Below are 21,092 nucleotides of genomic sequence, written 5' to 3' on the forward strand. Positions count from 1 at the left end.
GTGTGTGTGTGTGTGTGTGTGTTTGTGTGTGTGTGTTTGTGTGCATGTGTGTGTCTGTGTGTGCGTGCACTTTAATTTCCTTTTATGAAGTAGCATTTTTATGTAGTAGGCTACTTTATTATTTCCCCGAGCATGGTTCTGTCTGTTGTTCTGCATGATAGTAAACCCAATGGCTCCAAAGGATAAATCTTTGTCAAGTACCTCCTGTGTGTGTTCAGTCAGAGCAGTGATAAGGCGTCCTGTAGATAATGTGTCAGTTATACACACTGGAGATCATTCACGTGCAAAACAGCCAGATAAGGCAATTCATTCATACTGTATGCTCTGTTACAAGCTGTTTATCGCCAACATTTCATATCTTTTATTTTCCTATTTGTCCCATCTTTTAATTGTGTTAATTATCAATTATGTTCTGTAATTTCCAATTTCATCCATCTCCTGTTCCAGCTGGAGACAGTTTAGTTGTGATAACTGAGTGGGAGTGAGAATGTGTTGGCTGGAGACCCAACAGGGACCGCTGCAGGACATGAAGAGACGTGATGGTCCCACTCGAGTTTCAGCACATTCAGGTATATTACTGTTTTCTTTTTCTTTTCTTTTTTTACATAGGCCTACTTACTGCTGCATAGAGTAAGTATCTGCCTCTCCGTCCCTCTCTCAGACACCCCCCCACTTCCCAACAGCTATTTGCCTCTCTGGCTGCCAGCCAGGTATCAGATTACAGTTCCTCCCTCGGTGTGTATGACAGTATCATACCAACCCGTTGATGATGATGTGTTACAGCGTGTGGGTCTGCTACTGGGAGCAGCTCCTCTTGTGGTGGATGTTGAGCACAAAACTGTGCTGTCACTATAATATTATTTTAATTAACTAATATTAGCTATTTTAATGAACCTGATTCTGACTGAACAAGTCAAGTTATTAACACCATTAATCCATGATTGCCCTTTACGTTATTCTGTTCTTTTAGTTGAGTAGTTAACTCTGGTGTTGATGATGATGGTCTTTGCTGACTGTTATAGGTCATTTTCTGGGCTGTCAAACGATTCACTTTTTCTTAATCACGATTAATCGCATGTTTTATCACATGATTAAAATTCTATTTTGCATTTCAGAACAGTTCTTAAGTACATATTAACAATGGAAAGCCATTCTTACCAGTGTATCTTGATTGGGAATCAAATGAATGCAAAGAAAGTTTACTTTATGACTTGACTTTAAGATTTGTATTTGTTTATTATTTCACCCATTTCGCAAGAGCTGTAGTAATTTTTTGGATTTGGTTTCATCAACAGGTTGGCAACTAGCACTCTCCAAAAGTCGCTAGCATCAACCTGAGTCACGTTAACTGTACTACTATGCTTAGCTTGTAGGTGGTAGCTCAAGCTTGACGTGCTTCGGTGATATTTTAATTCGGCTTTACACAATGTGCATATGGCTTTCGACTTGTCTACTGAGCCGTCCGGGAGTTTTGGAAAATAAAAAGCGCCATTCAGAATTGTGTTGCTGCTGTCTTTTTCCATCATGCCTGCAGCAGTAGGATGTGTTACGAGGAAGTATGGCAGCTTGATGATAAGTAAAGGTGCTGCAAAGGGTCAAAATAGTAGTCTAGTCCCGAGAGGCCGTAGATTCTAGTGATTTTAGAACAGCTAAGGGGCGTTGGTAGGCACGACGCAAGCTGAGTGAAGTGTAAAATAAATTAATAAATGGCAGTATGCGATTAAAAAAAAATGAACGCATTATGCTTGGCCCTTAATCGCATTGCGATTAACGCGTTAATGCTGACAGCCCTAGTCATTTTTAAATCTACTTTTTCTTTTCTTTGTGAAGACTCACATTCACAGAGTGATTCAACTTATAATTCAAACGTTCACAGACGTTGGCGAGATGGGACGAGATAGTCCTGTCCTGGCAGGTTTTTCTTCAACGATTGCGTGATATGTGAGCATAGACAGACACAAGATGGACCTCTGTCCTCTGGTCTCCTGGTTTGGATCCTAAATGACTGAAGATACACAAGGTAATGTGTGAATGTGTTGATGTTGGTGTTGTCATGATATGAATCCTGTTGTACAGATTTAGTGTGTGAGGGTTGGTGGATTAGACCAGAAGTTAACAGATAATAATGTGGTCGGTTCACTCAGTAAAGAGACAATTCAACAACATCCTATAATATAAACATTTAGTAAAGAGTTGTTTTCAATATGACAACATGAGGTTGTTTGAGTGTATACTGTTTCTATATTGCAACAGTGAAAGAGGAAGTGTTGAAAGTGAATGTCAAGCTCTACTTCCTAAAACCTTTTAATAGGCAGCTTCATAAGACATTAAACAGCAGCTGCAACATTTAGTAAAGAGTAATTTTCATTATGACAACATTTTAATGTTATTTGTTCTATCTATTGTCCAGGACTCAGAGGCGTCATTAGGCCTCGGCGCAAGTCTCTCTCTCTCTCTCCCTCTCTCTCTCCCTCTTTTATTTATTTTTTACAAAAACAAGTAGGCCTATAATAGAATAAAGAAACCCAGGATGGCACATGCAAATTATGAAGATAAGTATTTTCCAAGGCACTCACAGTTCTTACATTTTTTGTAGAACTCATGGTAGAACTACTTTGTCCAGTTTATTTTTCCGAGGCGAATAGTACTGAAAAATAGTAGCCCACCTACCTACGTGCGGGGTCTGACCATCATTAGCAGGGATGTGCACAGGTACTTGCTATTGTTGCCCGTGCAACTGCCCGTTTGCCATGATTGGCTTAGCTGCCCCTCTGGTGAAAGAGCCTAAATAAACTTTTCTTTCTTTATTTTTTTTTAATTTTTTTTGCTGTGGTGACTGCATTATTACGATAATACGCCAATCATTACTAAAGTTAAATCAAATGAAATGCTATATCATCCATAGACAGAAAGTCCCGTGTCTCTGGACGGAGACCAGTGAAGGATTTTAGAAGCTCTTTTCCGGTGATGGCTGAGCGTTACTGAGCAGCCTCCAACTGAGAGAGACGACGTAGATGTGACGTGAGCAACGTGTCTGAAAGTTGTAAGTCTTCTGGTAGCTGTGCCAAGAGAAATCTCAATCATTCCCAATCTAGCAGAGACGGAGAGCGTAGGTATATGTAAGGAGATAACATAGACACAGGCTAATTATTGATCACTAAAATGATAGTTAACATTAGTAATTACACTTAAACAGCTAATGTAAGTCGAGACTGTCTGAGAGCTTCTCCTGTACTATACGGTAATTTATCTACTATGAGACAGTAAGTCTCGTGGTTATGACCCAATCGTTAGCCTATTTTTATAAAAACGTCTGCTACGGAGCCATAACGTGAGGTACAAGGTAATGGAGCCTTTTATACATTGTCGTGTTTCTTTAGAAATAAACACTGGACAAATAGAGTCTTTAAACTCTTCAGATGTAAAGTTATTCGCTGTCAAAGTGACGTCAAAATGAATGGGAGTCAGGAATGCTAACGGAGGGTGATGGCTTGTGCGATCGCCGCCCAATGCATGCTGGTTAGATTTGTGTCCGACTTGATCCCGACTTGCTCTGACGTCATACGTGGGCAACGATAACCTCACGAGATCAAGGCGGCCGCAGTTCTGAGACGCAGGCAGCGCAGTTGCTTTTCACTGACTGCAAGACCCAGGCGGACCCAGGGCATGCTGGGAAACGCTGGCCTCTCAGCTGATCTAACAGCTGATTGGGTCAGAATCAACTCAACATAATGACGTTTTATATAAACTTTTTATGGTTTTTGAATTGGAGGGATTTGAACTGCTTTGTCTGATTTTAAAGGCTTATTCTGTACAAACCACATGTTGTGTGGCTGATATGATGTTTAGAAGTCAGAGAGACTAAATCTGTTCAGATTACAGATCATCTACAGTGTGTTGTTAATTAAAATCAGCAACAGATTGCATGTAGAGCTTTTTGAGAGCTACTCTGTCATAATAAAAACAACTGGAGACGGACCACAGTGTTTTCTGTCACTTCCTGTTCAGCCTGAAGGCTGCTGGAAACGGTTGGAAACTGTCCGACTTGACCGCAGACTTTTGTCACCACCCCCGGCTGCTACCGCCTGCTCTCGTCCACTTTACAGTAATACAGAATGCAGGACGAGACAAACACTTACAATCTAGAAAGGTACAACTTTGTTTTAACAAGACGTTTTACAGTAACGTGTTGAGATCCACAGTTATATTTTAGATGTACAAACAGAGCATGAAGTTAACTTTTTTGACCACCAGCCACAGGGACTTTTTACCAGCCAGTTTTTTTTTTGTGTCATAAAGGTGAAAACAGGAATTGCTGTGTCTCTATGATCCTATCCTGTCCTATTGATGGTAGCCTACTCGTGGACAATGCGCCGTCATCACGTGCTGTAGTAGGGGGGCCCGCCTTGATAATCCTGCATAGGGGCCCGGTGTTGGCTCGTTATGCCACTGCATATAAGAGATGAGATGACTGACAAAATCATCATAGGAGTAGCCTACGCGCACCACAACAACAACAAAACACTGGTGAATGCGCACCATAACACAATAATTTTTTTTTGTATAGTTCTTAAAAATAAAAACATAAATAAAAAGGAAACGAACAGTCTGAAATGTTTTGCACGGTCTTTCGCTGTACGTTTTGTTGGTAAATGTGAGATGTTCGAGTCACACACACGTCTCATCTTCATATCAGAAACTAGGAAATTAACTTTACCCGTTCTCACTCCCGCTTGGTCAGTGGCTGCACATGGGACTGCTGGGATTGTGTGAGTAATGAAAATGCATAGGGGGCCCCGGCTGTCAATCAATGTCTTCCAGTGATGCGGGCCCCTGATTGGACCAGGCCCGTAAGCAACGGCGTACCCTGCTTACCGATAGTTAGGTGTCTGAATCACTCAATTCTCATTGGCTACCCGCCAACGTGACAGGTAGATTGACAGTTTCACCCAACCACAAAAGTTACCCGCATTTGGCGGGTGGGCGGGTGCCAATTTCATGCCCTGGGCGTCACAACGCCACGCCTTTGCCCAAGCGCCATATAAGCGGGCCACAAGCGAAACTTTATCATTACGGAGCAACAAGGAAGAGAGACACACAGGAGAAGAGAGAAGCGACTATAAGAGGTTATTTTCTCTCTGCATCTAGTCCATCTGAACCCAGTCACTCAAAGCTTCAACAGGTTGGTTGGACTTGTGTTTTTCTTTTATCTTTTAGTGGGAGAGGATCGCTGTTGTGATGGTTGTTGCTCCGGTTTGTAGCCTACAGCAGAGAAGTCCCGGTTTTGTAAGATGATGTTGCTCTTTTTGTTTTAAACTTGGGATAAAGGTAATGACAAACTGTAGGCTATTTATTCTTGGACAAATTTCTAAATGATAGCCTAAACACAAATATATCAAAACCTGAGAAATGTTATGGAAAATAAATGACAATGTACTGTAAATCAGCACGGTGAGACCCTTTGGAGATATTATAGCGAGAATAACTTTTATTTTAATGACACACTGTACATGCCTGATCTATATGAATGTGTTTATTTTGGTCTCAAAGAGCTGATGACAACATAATTATCTTTTCAAGCTGTCATTCAAAATTCTCCAAGAATTACTCCTCTGTTTAGATAACCGCACATTCACACCTATTAATGATTGTCTTTAATTGTTTATGGCGTTTTTACAAAAGGCAAATATTTGTTCAAGTTCAGGGTGATTCTCCACTAATGCACATGTGGCTCTGTGGCCTCAGATCTACATGCAATCTTGGCATTTAAACACATCCAACAACTTTTGTTTGTATAATTGTTTTAGATCATTATTACTCAGCAAGAAAAAAACTATTTCTAATATCTCCATAGTTTCTAAATAACTTATCCCAAGTCTTAATAAGTTTATAGTTGCATTGATGTATTTAAAATCACCTATAATAGGCTATAGGTAAGGTAGTCACTAAGGTAGCCAACCACAGATACAGTTCATCGTGAGGATTTACTGTGCCACATGTAAGTGTAACTTATAAAATCATGCAGACAATTATCATTTTAATAGCTTAGTATTCTATGCACTAAAACATTATGTAAAGGCTTTAGGCCGCCCTACACTTTATTGTATCCCCAGTTTAATATACAACTTAATTTTAAGCTGGGGATGATCCGTTTGTGGCCCTCTATGCAAGGCAGCAGTTGGTAACCAGTGAAGAGAGCGAGGAGCGGTGTAGTGTGAGAGAACTTGGGGAGGTTGAAGACAAGTCGAGCTGCTGCGTTCTGAATGAGCTGCAGGGGCCGGACGGCACGTGCAGGCAGACGGGGGCAGCCAGGAGGGAGTTGCAGTAGTCTAGACGTGAGATGACGTCTAGACCAGATTAGATGTGAATAATGTAGATATTGTGTTGATTCGAGACAGTTAGTGTTTGTTGATCCTGATAATAACGGATGTATTTATAATATTGATTCATCTGCTGCAGTTAGAACTCTGAATATGTTTGTTATTGGAAACTTTGAAGACTTAAAGTGAAACAAGTCAAACTGATGAAGCTCAACATACTTCCACTCTCTCTGTTAACTAGCCTATCTTTAAAACAAATAGCATGATAATTCACAAACACGTGTAGGTTGAAAACAAAACTAAAGTATCAATGTGAGTCCATGGGAGTCTATACAAGCGACATACAAGGGTCTATACAAGGGAATGCGTATTTTTTTGGCCTCTATATACGTTATAGTATATATTTAGGCCTATACTAGTAGTATATAATAGTTTTCAAAAGGCAACTGAAAGATTTATCATTGAGCCTAGATCTTTTCACCTTCAGTCAATTTTTAAACTGTCAGAACTGAACATTTACACAGTTTATACACAGTAGCAAACTGATCTGATGTCTGCCTGACATGAGATAGATAGATAGATAGATAGATAGATAGATCTCCATTTATCTATCATAATGTTTGGTTTAACATTCATATTAGACTATCTATCTATCTATCTATCTATCTAAAACGTTATGATAGATATCTATCATCATAACGTTTGGTTTAACCTGTGTGTGTGTGTGTGTTCTAATATGAAGGTTAAACCAAACGTTATGATGATCACAGATATATAGCTATACATCATTTTAATAGGTTTCACTGTCACAGATAAACAGGCCTAATTAAAACAACAATCATTGGAGAATGAGTACAAGCAGAGTAATGTTAGAGTTGTGTCTGATAACAAGGAAGTGAGGGCAAGTTGCCAGGTGAAGGTTGGGAACTGTTTTACAGTTTTTTCCAATTGCTAACACACTAAAATGACATGCATAGGACAATTATTTAAACTGACACACAGAGAGCAAAACCTCTTCTCAAGTCTCCAAAAGTCTAAACACATTTTCTGCTTTACACACATTTTGCAATTCGAAATGGCACTTTTTGAAATGCCCTGAACACGGTTCTCTGCATAAGACACAAAAATTGGACGTAAAGTCACATGTTTGCCATTTCAAAACAGTGCCATTCAAAATTAAAATTATTTTTGTTCAGTCCAATGCAAATATATCTGCTGTGCATGTGTTGCACTGACTTGTTTGGTGAAAAAAAAAAAAAAAAAAAAAATGTTTAAACAGCATGTGTGTGTTTATCTGTAAATATTTCTGTGCATGTGAACAATCTGAAGAATTTTCTACAATTTTAACTATTTTAGTATTATGACAAAGCATACTAAAGATGAGTGTTTTTCATTATGCCCAACAGTGTGTAGTTGGTTAGACAAAAATCTGGTAACATGAATGAAGTGTGTGTGTCATGTGTTGTAAAAGGTTGATTTTGATGATGTATGTAGTTTTGGTTGCAGTGCTTCATTTTGCAGGATATATGAGGTATTTTGAAGTTTGGGTGTGTGGTTTTGTGAATTGTGTTAAGTATTTTGATAAAACCACCCTAGTTTGCAAAATTGTGTTTTAGCAATTGGAAAAAAAACTGTAACTACAGCTTTTAGTCACCGCCCTCTGCTTTATCTCACAGTTCATCTCAGATCATAATAGTAGACTCATACTTCCTTGTTCTTCCTCAGTTGAAAAACTCTACTAACTGGCACCATCTTGTGACAGAAATACATCACTGTAGCTGCTTATTGTCACTCCTCTTATCAGTCATGTGTAATAAGTAACACAGAGGAAGAAGTATAAACAGACTGTATATGTTCTCTCTCTGTCCTGTAATAAGTGAACTCTGAGCTCATGTGTTTGTGACTCTTCACCTCTGTCTCCTCTCACAGGGAGAAGATGATCTGCAGCATCCTGCTGCTCATCATCCTGACCTCCTGTGTCTCTGGTTAGTTTACAGCTTCACTTTATTATCCACTAACACTAAACAAAGAATCACTAAAGTGTCCACAGAAACATGTCCTCCCTCTCTGTCTCCTCAACAGGAACATTTGTAGTGAATGTGACCCAGACCTCCTATCAGGCAGAGGAGAACCACGACATCACACTGGAGTGGACCTTCACAACCAACCCTCACAGTTCCTCCAACTCTCTTTCTATCTTCTGTAAACTGATAACTGATCTCAAGAATCCAGCCCTGTTTCATCTCCATGAAGGAGTTGAGGTCCCAGAGTCTCAGGATGAACAGTTTGCAGGACGAGTCCAGTGGGACAAAGACGTCCTCAGAGAAGGACGACTCAGACTTCATGTGTCCAGACTCAGGACTGAAGACTCGGGACTGTATGTTTGTGATTTGATCACAAGTTATGGGAGTAACTTCCATAAATGCCGTCTCAATGTCACTGGTAAGTTGATTCAGAAGAGCGTTCTTTCAGTTTCAATTCAGCAGCTTTTTTTTTTTTTTTTTTTTTTTTTTTTTTTAGATAAGAACCTGAGAAGAAAAGTATACTGTGGACTTCCACAATCCAAAATCCTTTGTTTTTCTTCATCACATGAATGAACCTGATGTGTGTGTGTTCTCTTTACAGCAGCGAGGGATCAGCCTGAACCTGAGACACCAAACACAACAAGTCCACCAAACACAACAAGTCCACCACAACCAGAGAGTCGGGGAAGGATCGGACTCTACTGTGGACTGGGACTGATAGCATCAGCAGCTCTGCTGGGTTTTTGTTTCTGCTTGTCCAGTCTTTGTCTCCCGACAGAACAAGATTTCTGTTCTGCAGGTGGATCACTGGAAACAGTTTTATCAACATCTTGAGCGAGTTAAATGAGACAAAACTGTTAAAATTAATCATTAAAGAACTAAAAATCAATCACATTACTCCACAGCACAGCGGAGTAGCTAATGTTAGATGCTGGCTATGCTGATAGTCATAAAAGCCTGTGCTCACGTGGAGCTCTGTACCTGACTGACAGACACACTTTCTCGGCTAAAAATGACTCACAGTTGGTCGGCTACAGCCGCTGAACAGGCTACACGGTTTGTTGCCGTTTCTGTCATAGGTCTGTTACGGTGGTTGTAAACAGCCGTGGCACGCTTGCCTGGTTCCCCGGCAACGTTAGCAGTTAGCGTGTGTTAGCATGGCGGCGTTAGCCAGGACCAGTTGGGTTGTGTTTCAATTGTTTTGCGAGTAACTTGTATTGACTGGACTGCAAATGCCGACTGCCATTTTTGTAGGACAACTTTATTGCGCTTCTTCTTTACATGCGATGTAACGCAAAAACATGTAAACAGCACCCTCTGTATGTTGGCTACATTTATAGGCAGTATCAGTAGTACTAACTGATTCAAGAACACTTTCTTTCCAAAAGCCATAACCACTTAGAACTCACATATGCACTGACTTCAGTCTAACCCGCAACTTTCTTCTACCCACCGACACTGCAATATTTAATATTTAATACGTTTGATAATACTGTGGAATTTCATTAATGTGCAATATACTGTGCAATATCATTCCTCCACACTGCATATCACAAACCATACTATCTTTTTATTTTTTATATATGTATATAGCATCTTAGAACTTTTTTATTTCATTCCATGTTGTTACATTTCTTTTACGTACATGTTGGCACTGGAAAAATTAGTTGCTTTTAATCTTGTTGTACATTTGTATAGTGACAATAGAAAAGGCATTCTATTCTAGTACATAACTAACTTTGAGTACTCTATATAATTCAATGTGAGTACACAAATGTTGAAATGACGGAAAATGCCAGTACCTAGTAGCCGTCATACATCAGCCTGAAGCTAAATGCTAATCTGTTCAGGAGGTAATTAGCCAACTTAGCGTCCTTTTGGGCTCTAAGCCGTCTCCATCTTTCAAATACATCTCCAATATTTACCCGGAGTTTGTTATGTCTCTGGTCATGCAACTGTTAGAAACACTGAGGTTTTTTAGGTCGGGTAGAATCTATCTCTGTTGATCCCATTCATTTGTCTGCTGCTTCCATGGATAGTATTTACACTTTCCTTAATACACATTTTTTTGTGTAATGTTGAATGTTTTTTAATTAATTCTTTAATTGCTGATAAAACCATCTGTAAGTGAAATGTTTTTTGTTGCGTATATATTTAATGGTTGAGGCTTTTTTTTCCATTTGCAATATATTCGTTACATTTTTTATATTTTCATCATTTGATTTCTTTATTAAAATGATGAAAGAAAAACAAAGGTCTATGTTGTCGTTTTTCTTGACTTTGGTTTTAACCAAAAAGAGTTCATCAGATTTGATTGTTCGGCAATTTATCTAGAGGATGTTTTTTAGTGAACAGAGTTCATCTCTACTTGATGATTTTTAGTTTAAGAATTAAAATCTGAATTATGGAAGATCGCTTGACACAAAGTGTTTGTTAGAAGTCTGAAGGAAACAAAGATCAGATGCTGACAGCAGATTAACTTTGGGCTCACAGAATAAACCAACAGGTTCATACTGACAGCATGTCGAGCAGTTCAGCTTTTAAGTTCAATAATCACTTTAAATCCTCCAAACATTCAACATGATGAAAGTATTTTATTCAGTTTAACTAGATGTTGTCCCTGCCCTCTCCTGTAGACTAGATCCTGAATAGAGCTTAGATCGGCCCAAAAAATCAAGCTTGAACCTGCCCGAGCACGTTGTGTCCGAGCCCGGCCCGGCCCGACACATTAACTGTAATTATGAGCCCGATTTAAACCCGACAATTTTTTAATACGTGGGCCGTTATAACTGACGTTCTCAACTACAATTCAGAGTTGTTTGAACTGCAGAAATCTGTTTAGAATAATACAACAAGGACGAAGCCTGTAAACTGCGCTGTTTGTTTAGAATGGAACGGATCACAAGTGGATCCGAATGAAGAAACGTAAAAAAAAAAAAGAAACAATGATGAACAACATATTGTTGTCACTGCCCACAACTTGTTTAAACTGCTTCCATACCTCCGACTTTCCTCCACACTTGCTCAAAGTTAATTCTCCTGTTTTTCTTTTTTTCTTTACATCTTCAAGCTCCCGGTGTGATGCGTGCGAGAGGAGGAGACTCCGCGCATGACACGTGCTGCATTTTGTAACTGCAGCCTAACTTTTGTAGGCTACACATTTGTTACTTTTATATAGCCTATATATATATTTATTATATTTCTGATTACGGCATAGCTATCTCCCCACCCAAATAGGATAATAAGGTAATGGATCAAGGGTCCAGCCCAGGCGCGGTCCGGCCCGGGCCCAGCCCGGCCCGGCCCGAGGATGTGGCGGAAAATAATGGCCCGAGCCCGACCCGAGGTCCGGTCGGGCTCGGGTCGGGCTCGGGCTTGGGACGAGAATCTAAACTCTAATCCTGAATAAAGGAGTTGTCATTGTTGTTAGCTTTTTCTCCACTAGGTGACACTAACAGCTTGTTAAAATACAGACGCATGTTTGAACCTGTTCAACTGTTTTAATGTTACTAAAGATGTACAAACTCTAGTTTACTGTCCTTGTGAAGAGATCAGGACAGAGACAACTTAATACAACATTGTGCTGTTATTAATTTACTTTTAAACTATTATTATAGTTAGTCTCATGAGCAACTCCTAAAATTATTTTCTGTAGCCTCTGTACCCAGGTTACAGTAGGCCTATATATGTCATACCTGTCAACACTCCTGATTTACACGGGAGTCTCCCTACTTTTAACCATTTATCCTGTCCCTCTGCTCCCCATTTGTAATTTGTCTCCTAATCTCCTGATTTCATCGTGATATTATATTGTATGTCTCAAATGGGTGTTTCACAGTTTCTGTGATATGTCCAGACTGGAGGATATGTCTGGTAGAATACTACCTGCAACCCAACCCAAAACAAGAACGCCTGACGTGCCGTGTGTAACTCATCATGTTCAAGCTTATGTTCGAGACAAAGTTAACTGAACTGAAAATGTATAAAACAGCTCCTAAAAAGAAGAAATATGTGTTAAAATGTCTGTCCTCTTGGTGTGTGACCTTCCCGTTTCTAGGCGCTAGCCATGTCAGCAACACCGTGCGTTGTTGTAAAGTTTGTCGGGCTGACTTTAGCGTAGTACACGACCGGGGAAAATGACGTCAGCAAACATGCTAATTATAGCATAAACATGCTTCGCTTTGGAGGCGCGGAGCTGCTAACGTTAGCATCGGCTCGTTCCTGAAGGCAGAGGTAACACACAGTACAGTTTATGTTTGGACATTTTGTATTGCCATGCATTTAAGGTTCATTACAAGTTATTTAGTTCATACATCACTGTATTTATTGTATACATTTGTGGTGAAGGGTTATATTTGGCGGGACGTTGCGAGTAACGTTAACGTTAGGGTTGGTAACATTTTCCAATATAACGTTACACTTTTTAATGGGACATTCTAAAAGGCATAACGTGAAAAAGCTTAACACTTCAGCCTGTCAAACAAACTAAACCGAAATCCAACGATTATAGAAGTTATCTCACATTGTTTTCTTCTTCATCGGCGTCAAAAAAATCTAACCCAAAGTCCAATTATTACGTACGTTATCTGACATTAAGCGTTTCTGCTTCATTAGAGCCTATTGTAAGGAAAAAGCTTAACGTGAAAAAGCTTAACCCTTGTGTTTTCCTCCCGTCAACCATGCACTTGTTGTCCTCCCGGGTCAAAATTGACCCGGTTTGTTTTGCCAGTTCATAAAGCATGAAGTATAAATTATCACCCAGTTCTGTGTTACATCTTCTTAGCCAACTTCTTTCCAACTTCTTTTCAACCTATTAGCACTAGTTTTACACTTATTTTTTAATATATGGTCAAAAAAACGCATTTTTATAAAATTATAAATTATAAAAATTTCTGAGTTAAAAAAAGCTGAAATTCTGAATTATTTTGACTAGCAGTTGCGATCAACAGGAACATATGTTGATGGTTATCACAGACTGGTATAAGTCAAAGTTTAGTCACAAAACTGTTTTGAAACTATTTCAATTTTTTTAATGGCAGCCAATAAGCACTTGTTGTCCTCCCTGGTCAAAATTGACCCGGTCTGTTTTGCCTATTAATAAAGCATAAAGTATAAATGATCACCTAATTCTATTTTACACCTTCTTGACAACTTCATTCCAACACATTACCACTAGTTTTACACTTATTTTCGTAATTGATGGTGAATAAACTTAATTTACATGAAATAATACCTAATTTTCGGAGTAAAATAAGCATAAATTATCAATTATTTTCATTATAGTTAAGATCAGATGAATCTATGTTTATGGATAATCACTGATTGGTATATGTTAGTGATTAGTTATGATACGGTTTTGAAACCATTTTATTATTTTTAATGGCAGCCAATAATCACACCTGTTGTCTTCCCTGGTAAAACGTGACCTCGTCTGCTTTGCTTGTTTATAAAGCATAGACAATTATAATTTATCACTCAATTATGTGTTACCACTTTTATCAAACTTCATTCCAATTCATCTAAACTAGTTTTACACTTAATTTTTCCATTCATGGTCAACAGACCTCCTTTACATGAAATGATACCCAATTTCTGAATAAAATGAGGATCATCAATCATTAGTTGTTTTGGATTGATGGCTGGTATGTGACAATTATTATCCAGGATATCCCCAGCTCAAAATTAACTGATGCAATTGTATTCACAAACAACGGAGAGCTAACAAAAAGGAAAAAAATAATTTACGGAAAATTGTCTCATCTCCATTTAGGAAAAGACACATCAAAGGTGTTATAACAACAAGTTTACAAAGCTGTAGTTTGAAGTTGTATCTATATGTTTGTATTTGTGTGTGCGTGTGTGCGTGTACATGTGTGTCTGCGTACATTTTTATGTCAGGAAAGTACAATAGTGTGATACATCAGGTTACCTCTACGCTGGACTGACAGCAGCAGTAGTGACAGCAGCAGTTCTACTGATTCTCTACCTCAAACGCCTCTTTGTCTTCAATCCTTGTTTTAAATCTATTAATAAATATTGTTCATGTAACTACAGGTTTCAGTCTAAATTCAGTTATTAAAGCAGAAATGACTAATATCAGTGTAAATAATGCTTTTGCAGCTTTTAAATAATCAAAGAATAAAACTTGGTGACCTTTTTTTAAATAAATAAAAATAAAAATGACAACAGCTTGTGTGTTTTCTTGTTTTCTTTCAGGTAGTGTTTCAGTTCTTGCTTGATCTTCAGCTTCAGTGTAAAATATCTGTAATACAGAAGAAACAGAGAAAATAATGTTGCTGCTGAAACATCTGAGATATATACAAATCTGAAAATGAATGATTATTTGGTGATGGTCATTTTTTTCTGTTTAAAGAAATCAGAGCAACGTTGAAGTGAAATAAGTCTGTGTAAACAGGAGGTTTCTTTTCAGATTGGCCTGAATCAGAATTCAAATGATAATTAGACATTTTTTAGACGTTTTCTTCTGAAATCCTACATCAGATTGGTCTGGTATTGACTGAGTGACAGTCTGAGGTCATCTGCTGTCACTCTGAAGTGAAATGAGTGTAAACCGGAGGTTTCCTGTTTTAGATCAACCTGAATCAGACAAAAAATAATAATGATATAATAGAGATTCTTAAATCCTACATCAAGTTGCTGTAAATTCTTTTCTTTTCTTCTGGGGTGAAATGGGTCTCTGGGAAAGGTATAGGTTGTCTTTGAACACAAATAAATTGTTTGTAATAAAAATATTACAATGACATATTTATAATTTTTTTTTAAATATCAATTCACTGTCACATGAGTGAATGTTAGCATGTTTACCAGAAGCACCCTTTTATTTTGAGATCTGTACTGACAAGCGGGGGCTTGTTTGAACTTTGTTTTTGAAGTGGAGGCTGGCTTGACTAAGTGGTGTTGGGTGTGCAGCATTTTTGGTTTGGTTCTGCATGTATGATGTCTCATGAAACTTGTGGTTCTCTCTCTCTCTCTCTCTCTCTCTCTCTCTCTCTCTCTCTCTCTCTCTCTCTCTCTCTCTCTCTCTCTCTCTCTCTCTCTCTCTCTCTCTCTCTCTCTCTCTCTCTCTCTCTCTAGTATGTTAAAGTGTGGCTGCCCCAGCGACCTCCAAAAGGAGACCGTCCTGAAACTAAACATCCCCTTATCATACAGCTGTAGAGATTCCCTGAATCTGTAGAGAGACAAACATCATCATACATGAAGAGGTTTGGTTGTGGAATCTGTTTAAACTATTGTTATTGGTATTATTGTTTCTAAATAAATTAAATTAATAAATCTTTATTTGACCTGTTAATGAACTAATCAGCTAATTACACAAACTGCCCAACATGTAGCTCTTAGCTACCAAGTTAAATTGCGTGATAAAAAACAAGTGTCTGGTTGGAAAACCCCTTTTCAAACTAAGTACTTTGACAGAAAGTAGTTTTTGGTTCTATTAACGTTAAAAACTTTTGTTTTTAACTTTTAACGTTTAAAACTAAGTACTTTAAGCTACCCATGTTTGCCGCTTATGCAACCCAATAAAACAAACCATGCTAAACTGATAACCACTAAACAAGACAAGAAAGTAAACACATATGGGCACTGCAAAACAGTTAAAAAGATGCAAACACAAAATAATGTACAAAAATAGTTGTCTCACTTGACCTTCTCACAATGTGAGACCAGTAAGAACCTGTTTAGGTTTCCCTGACATCTGGCTCATTCTGGAAGACAATCATTCTTTTTCTAACTGATTCCAACAGATTTTAACTTGCAGAATGAGTAAGCTAATTTTCTGGTAGTTTAGGCCAATACATTTATTTAAAACAAATTTGTTTTACTTCTTTCAGTGTTGCAGATAAAGTGCCTTTGTCTTCTCGAACTTTTCTATTTTTTTTTTCGTATCTCTCCCACCTGACTTCTCTCTTCAAGATATATCCCCAGCAGAACTTCTTCTTTCTCAAAGCCACTCATACACAATCGTGAGGTCAGCAAAATCATATTCCTGCAGAACCCTCAGCAGCTATAAAAAGAAGCTGCAGCTCCAGAGGACGAACATTGTCCTCTGGAGTTCCAGTTCCTTAAATGACAAGGCACTGTGGTCGGTAGAGAAAAGCTGGAAACGGTAGCTGTCTTCAGTTTTGATGATTGGTGTTTGGTGTTTGGATGTGCTCATTAACTCCATACTGGCTGTCGCAGAGAAGACAGACACAAACTGGACCTCTGTCCTCTGGTCTCCTGGTTTGGATCTTAAATGACTGAAGATACACAAGGTAATGTGTGAATGTGTTGATGTTGGTGTTGTCATGATGTGAATCCTGTTGTACAGATTTAGTGTGTGAGGGTTGGTGGATTAGACCAGAAGTTAACAGATAATAATGTGGTCGCTTCTCTCAGTAAAGAGACAATTCAAAAGCAGTTTAAAGTGGCCACATGCCACATTTTCAGTATTTTCTGTCATATCTACAATGTTATAATGTTGGATTTTCATGTTAAACGTGGCCAAAACTACTAATAATGAGGTAAACATATTTTAGACTAATTTAATATTTAATATAACGTTAAGATTTCCAAAATGATATCCCCATCTGACGTGGTGACACATCTTTGGGTCAGAGGTACATCACCGGACACCAGACTACAGATATCTGGTCTAGGAGCTTCCTCTTCACAGTTGAACTATCAATGTGTATGCTCCAATCGGCACAGAGAGGAAGCTGTTTTTCAAAAAGTTAATGATGTTTTAAATGGATTTTAAATGTACTGAAAACGCATCTTTAGATCACAACCAGGCAGAGCCACATCCAGCTTCCCAGCATGCCCTGAAACAGCTGGTCTCCGCCCATGACCTGGTGGATGTATTGAGGAGGATGCATACACAAACTGCAGACAGTACACATGGTCCCACCTCAGAGAGAGTAGGATCTATCAGCCAGATTAGACCGTATTTATTTTTTTATTATTTTTTTAAGCATCATTTTAATATTTTTAAAGTGTGTAATGTCGTTCCTGCTGGTTTTACTGATCATTCTTTGCTTTTATGTAATGTTTTTATTAGAAATGTGAAACCCAAAAGTGCGTGTTGGTATTAATTCAGTCTTAGCATTTGATAAATACATTTAGAGAGGTCCTTATTTATTTCTGGCATGGTTTTAGAAAGAGGGTGATTTTAGCAGTGGTGGGACCATGCTTTATTTCAGCAGCACACCCTCAATGTGAGTCCACATGTGATCGAGGATATATATGAAATCCTCAAATTCAGCACTGGTTTTATTGTCAAGATCAAAGTATTGTAGAGGGAGGTTGAGAGTGTGCTGAAATGTAACGGCAGTCTGTGTGCTCCTTTTAGAGTGGCGACACAAATATGATATACACTACGGTTACTCAGTTCTGCAGCCTATAACTGACAAAACCTAAAGCAATATCACCTCCTAACTGGCTCAGTAATTTTGTGAGTAATGTTTCATGGTTATAACTGTCAGTTCTGACTTCCTCCTTCCTTGCTTATGGGCGAGTTGAACCACCCATCTTGTGACAAAGACATGTTACGGCCACTTAGAATTGTTTTTTATTTAGCCTACTTCTCTAATTGTCAATTTTCTTAAATTTCTTGTAGTTTACATTGTTTTTAGCAGTTGTGTGTAGGTAATAAGCAGGATAATCTCTTCACCTCTGTCTCCTCTCACAGGGAGAAGATGATCTGCAGCATCCTGCTGCTCATCATCCTGACCTCCTGTGTCTCTGGTTAGTTTACAGCTTCACTTTATTATCCACTAACACTAAACAAAGAATCACTAAAGTGTCCACAGAAACATGTGGAGATGGAGTTTAAAGTTGTCAGTGTGTCTGCTCCTCACTTTCCCTCTCTGTCTCCTCAACAGGAACATTTGTAGTGAATGTGACCCAGACCTCCTATCAGGCAGAGGAGAACCACGACATCACACTGGAGTGGACCTTCACAACCAACCCTCACAGTTCCTCCAACTCTCTTAATATCTTCTGTGAACTGTTAGCTGATCTCAGAACAACAGTCCTGTTTCATCTCCATGAAGGAGTTGAGGTCCCAGAGTCTCAGGATGAACAGTTTGCAGGACGAGTCCAGTGGGACAAAGACGTCCTCAGAGAAGGACGACTCAGACTTCATGTGTCCAGACTCAGGACTGAAGACTCAGGACTGTACCTGTGTGATATTCTCACAGATTATGGGAGTAACTCTGGTAGATGTTGGCTCAATGTCACTGGTAAGTTGATTCAGGAGAACTGGAGTTTTTCTGTTTGTACTTAAAAAATGAAAGATGCAGATTATATAGTAATTTTCACTAAAACAGGTTTCCTTCCTGTCAATCAGCCACATTATATTTTCTGTTCTTTACAGCAGCTGCTGATGAGCCAAAACCTCAGAGACCAACAGTTAGACCAGAACCAGAGAGTCTGAAATACATCAGGATCCTCTACGTTGGACTGGCAGCAGCAGCAGCAGTTCTACTGATTCTTTATCTTTGTTTTAAATCTATTAATGAGAAAAGACACATATTCAGCCGTACAGATGTCGAGTTTATCAGAGAAAGGAGCCATCAGGACTAACAGAACTCAGTCTGGAGGATCCTCTTTAAATGAGTCATCAGAGCATAAAGTCACAGTTATAAAAACTAAATCAGACTCCTAGAGTCTCTCCTCCTTCTGTTCTTAGTGTCAGAAAACTATTTGTGATATAAAATGTTGTGTTATATCTTTATATTTTAAATTATGTTTTAATTACTTGCATCAATATATTATGTGTTACTTGTAATGTTCTCTCTATTGTTACTTGTCTAGACACTACTGATGTAAATTAGCATTAATGCTAACTCCAGCATGTTAACATCTTGATGTTCATTAACGAGCTCTGTCCATGTTCAGTTACTATGAATTTAAATGAAGTTATTACAGCAGAAATGACTAATGTCAGTGTAAATAATGCAACTTGCATCCGAGATATGATTTGGTGTTTTACTACAACAGAAAAAGAAATGAAGTGAATCAAATTTGGTAAATTATAGTAAATAAAGAAAGCACACAGAACAATATGGAGACATCTTCCTGCTTCTTCTTCTTCCTGCATTTCAGTTCCAGAGACATTTAAACCACAATGCAACCGGAGCACCACCTCTTCCATTCATGTGTGTTATTATGCTGAGCTGATAGCATGCAGGTTAACTGTGGAGACTTGATGATCAACTCCTTCAACAAGACCAGCTGACTCCCAGTAAAAAGCTCCCTCTGCTGGTTCATCTTTAACTCCACAGCTTTTCTTTAACCTTTAAAACCCATTCAGAGAGACCATGACAGTCCTCGTCCTCTCCTGTAGACTGGATCCTGAATAAAGGAGTTCTCATTGTTGTTAGCTTTTTCTCCACTAGGTGACACTAACAGCTTGTTAAAATACAGCCGCATGTTTGAACCTGTTCAACTGTTTTAAATGTTACTAAAGATGTACAAACTCTAGTTTCCCCATTTGTAATTTGTCCCGCTAATCTCCTGATTTCATTGTGATATCATATGACTCAAATGGTTTTGATGTTCAAAAAATGAAATCACCATAAATCAATTTGTATTCTGGACCTTTTTTGACTCCCCCTCTCCTTTTTCTCAACTCAGTCTAGAAACAGAGAGCATCCCTGGACATGGCGGCTAGCTTTCAGGAGGATTAACATGAGAGGTAGAGCTACTGCTCTGGTGCCACAGTGGATGTTTAGAGGAGGCGGAGTTACTCTTCCTGTGCTCTTGCAGCCCTCCTGTTTGCTCTTTTCTTTCCCCGGTACTTCCCCCTTGCCTGAGGCGGTCTGTGGTTTGGTGACTCCTTACTGGCAGTCTGTTTTTAGAGAAACTAAAACTCTACAACTATAGTGGTGTTTTGTTGTGCTGTTTAAGGGATGGTGAATCAGTGCTGTTTGGGGACACCGCCATTAACACTTCTTCACTACATTTCAAATCTTTACTTTCACTTTCTCCAGCAGTAGGCTGGTAGGCGGCTGGTGCATGTAGTCATCCTGTAGCCGTTGATCATGGCGAAAGGGGAAACTAAACACATCATTGATGCCGTGCATAATATCTACACAGTCTCATATCATCACCCGGGCCAATTCTGCTTTGTCTTCAGTCATGCTTCACTAAATCTACTGAAAATATCTCTGAGGTTTAGAGTTTCTCAGAGGAACGAGCATTCAGCACTAACAGGACTCTTTGAATGAGTCATCAGATCTCTGATTCAAGACCCTCGTGTCCTCTGTCTACTGATAATATTGTTTCTATACACAATTATGCACTTTCCTAATGTTTACTTTATAAAGTGTTCATATTGTAAATAAATCCCTATTTATATGAGAGGCGTTATGGCTCTTCTGTGTGTAAGACTTTTAGTATCCACTAACTTAGAAAGAGTTAATCAACGACAAATATAACATTACATTTTATTAAGTGCTTCACAGGGTGCTGAAATACTTCATGTTGCCTGAATGACAAAACAGTGGAGTGTGACAGGAGGAAGACGACCTGTTTATTTGGATCAAGTTGCTGTCCATGCTAACAGGGATCTGGCTTGACTTTGTAGTGAAAGCATAGAAATGCTATTTAGCCCTCATATATATCATAGTACGCAGAAGTTTCAGGTAAAGACCCTGTCCTTCTCAAACTGAAAGAAATACAGTCAACAGTCCAAATGTCCTCCCAGTTAGAGACAGAAACAAGGAGAGACAAAGACTTCTGAATG

The 21,092-nt window shown here is 38.8% G+C and overlaps 2 protein-coding genes across 5 annotated transcripts in view; both read left to right on the forward strand.

The window, feature by feature from the left end:
* Nucleotides 1–21,092, forward strand: part of LOC116060419 — a 236,379-nt gene that overhangs the window by 47,619 nt on the left and 167,668 nt on the right. Inside the window, exons 1-3 of one of the 4 annotated variants that reach the window (XM_035993584.1) lie at nt 8,130–8,305; nt 8,403–8,762; nt 8,946–9,216. The exons of 1 other annotated variant lie outside the window; for it this stretch is intronic. In XM_035993584.1, the coding sequence (XP_035849477.1) occupies nt 8,257–8,305; nt 8,403–8,762; nt 8,946–9,178 (642 nt within the window). In that variant the 5' untranslated portion in view covers nt 8,130–8,256 and the 3' untranslated portion in view covers nt 9,179–9,216. Of the gene's footprint in view, nt 1–8,129; nt 8,306–8,402; nt 8,763–8,945; nt 9,217–18,906; nt 19,280–21,092 lie in introns of those variants that run through there. 2 more of the 4 variants (XM_035993587.1, XM_035993577.1) reach the window with 2 other exon arrangements.
* LOC116053099 lies at nt 17,971–19,234 on the forward strand. Its single transcript, XM_031304022.2, has 3 exons — nt 17,971–18,088; nt 18,226–18,585; nt 18,720–19,234. The coding sequence occupies exons 1-3, from the start codon at nt 18,040–18,042 to the stop codon at nt 18,926–18,928; spliced, it is 618 nt and encodes a 205-aa protein (XP_031159882.2). The 5' UTR covers nt 17,971–18,039; the 3' UTR covers nt 18,929–19,234.

Source organism: Sander lucioperca, chromosome 17 (assembly GCF_008315115.2).
Source record: "Sander lucioperca isolate FBNREF2018 chromosome 17, SLUC_FBN_1.2, whole genome shotgun sequence".
In the NCBI taxonomy this organism is placed as follows: domain Eukaryota; kingdom Metazoa; phylum Chordata; class Actinopteri; order Perciformes; family Percidae; genus Sander; species Sander lucioperca.

Excerpts from the sequence above, each read along its gene's own strand:
- LOC116053099 (XM_031304022.2), top strand. The coding sequence starts at position 18,040 with ATGATCTGCAGCATCCTGCTGCTCATCATCCTGACCTCCTGTGTCTCT. Across the intron at positions 18,089-18,225 it reads CCTGACCTCCTGTGTCTCTG|GAACATTTGTAGTGAATGTG; the intron begins GTTAGTTTACAG and ends TCTCCTCAACAG. Across the intron at positions 18,586-18,719 it reads ATGTTGGCTCAATGTCACTG|CAGCTGCTGATGAGCCAAAA; the intron begins GTAAGTTGATTC and ends TGTTCTTTACAG.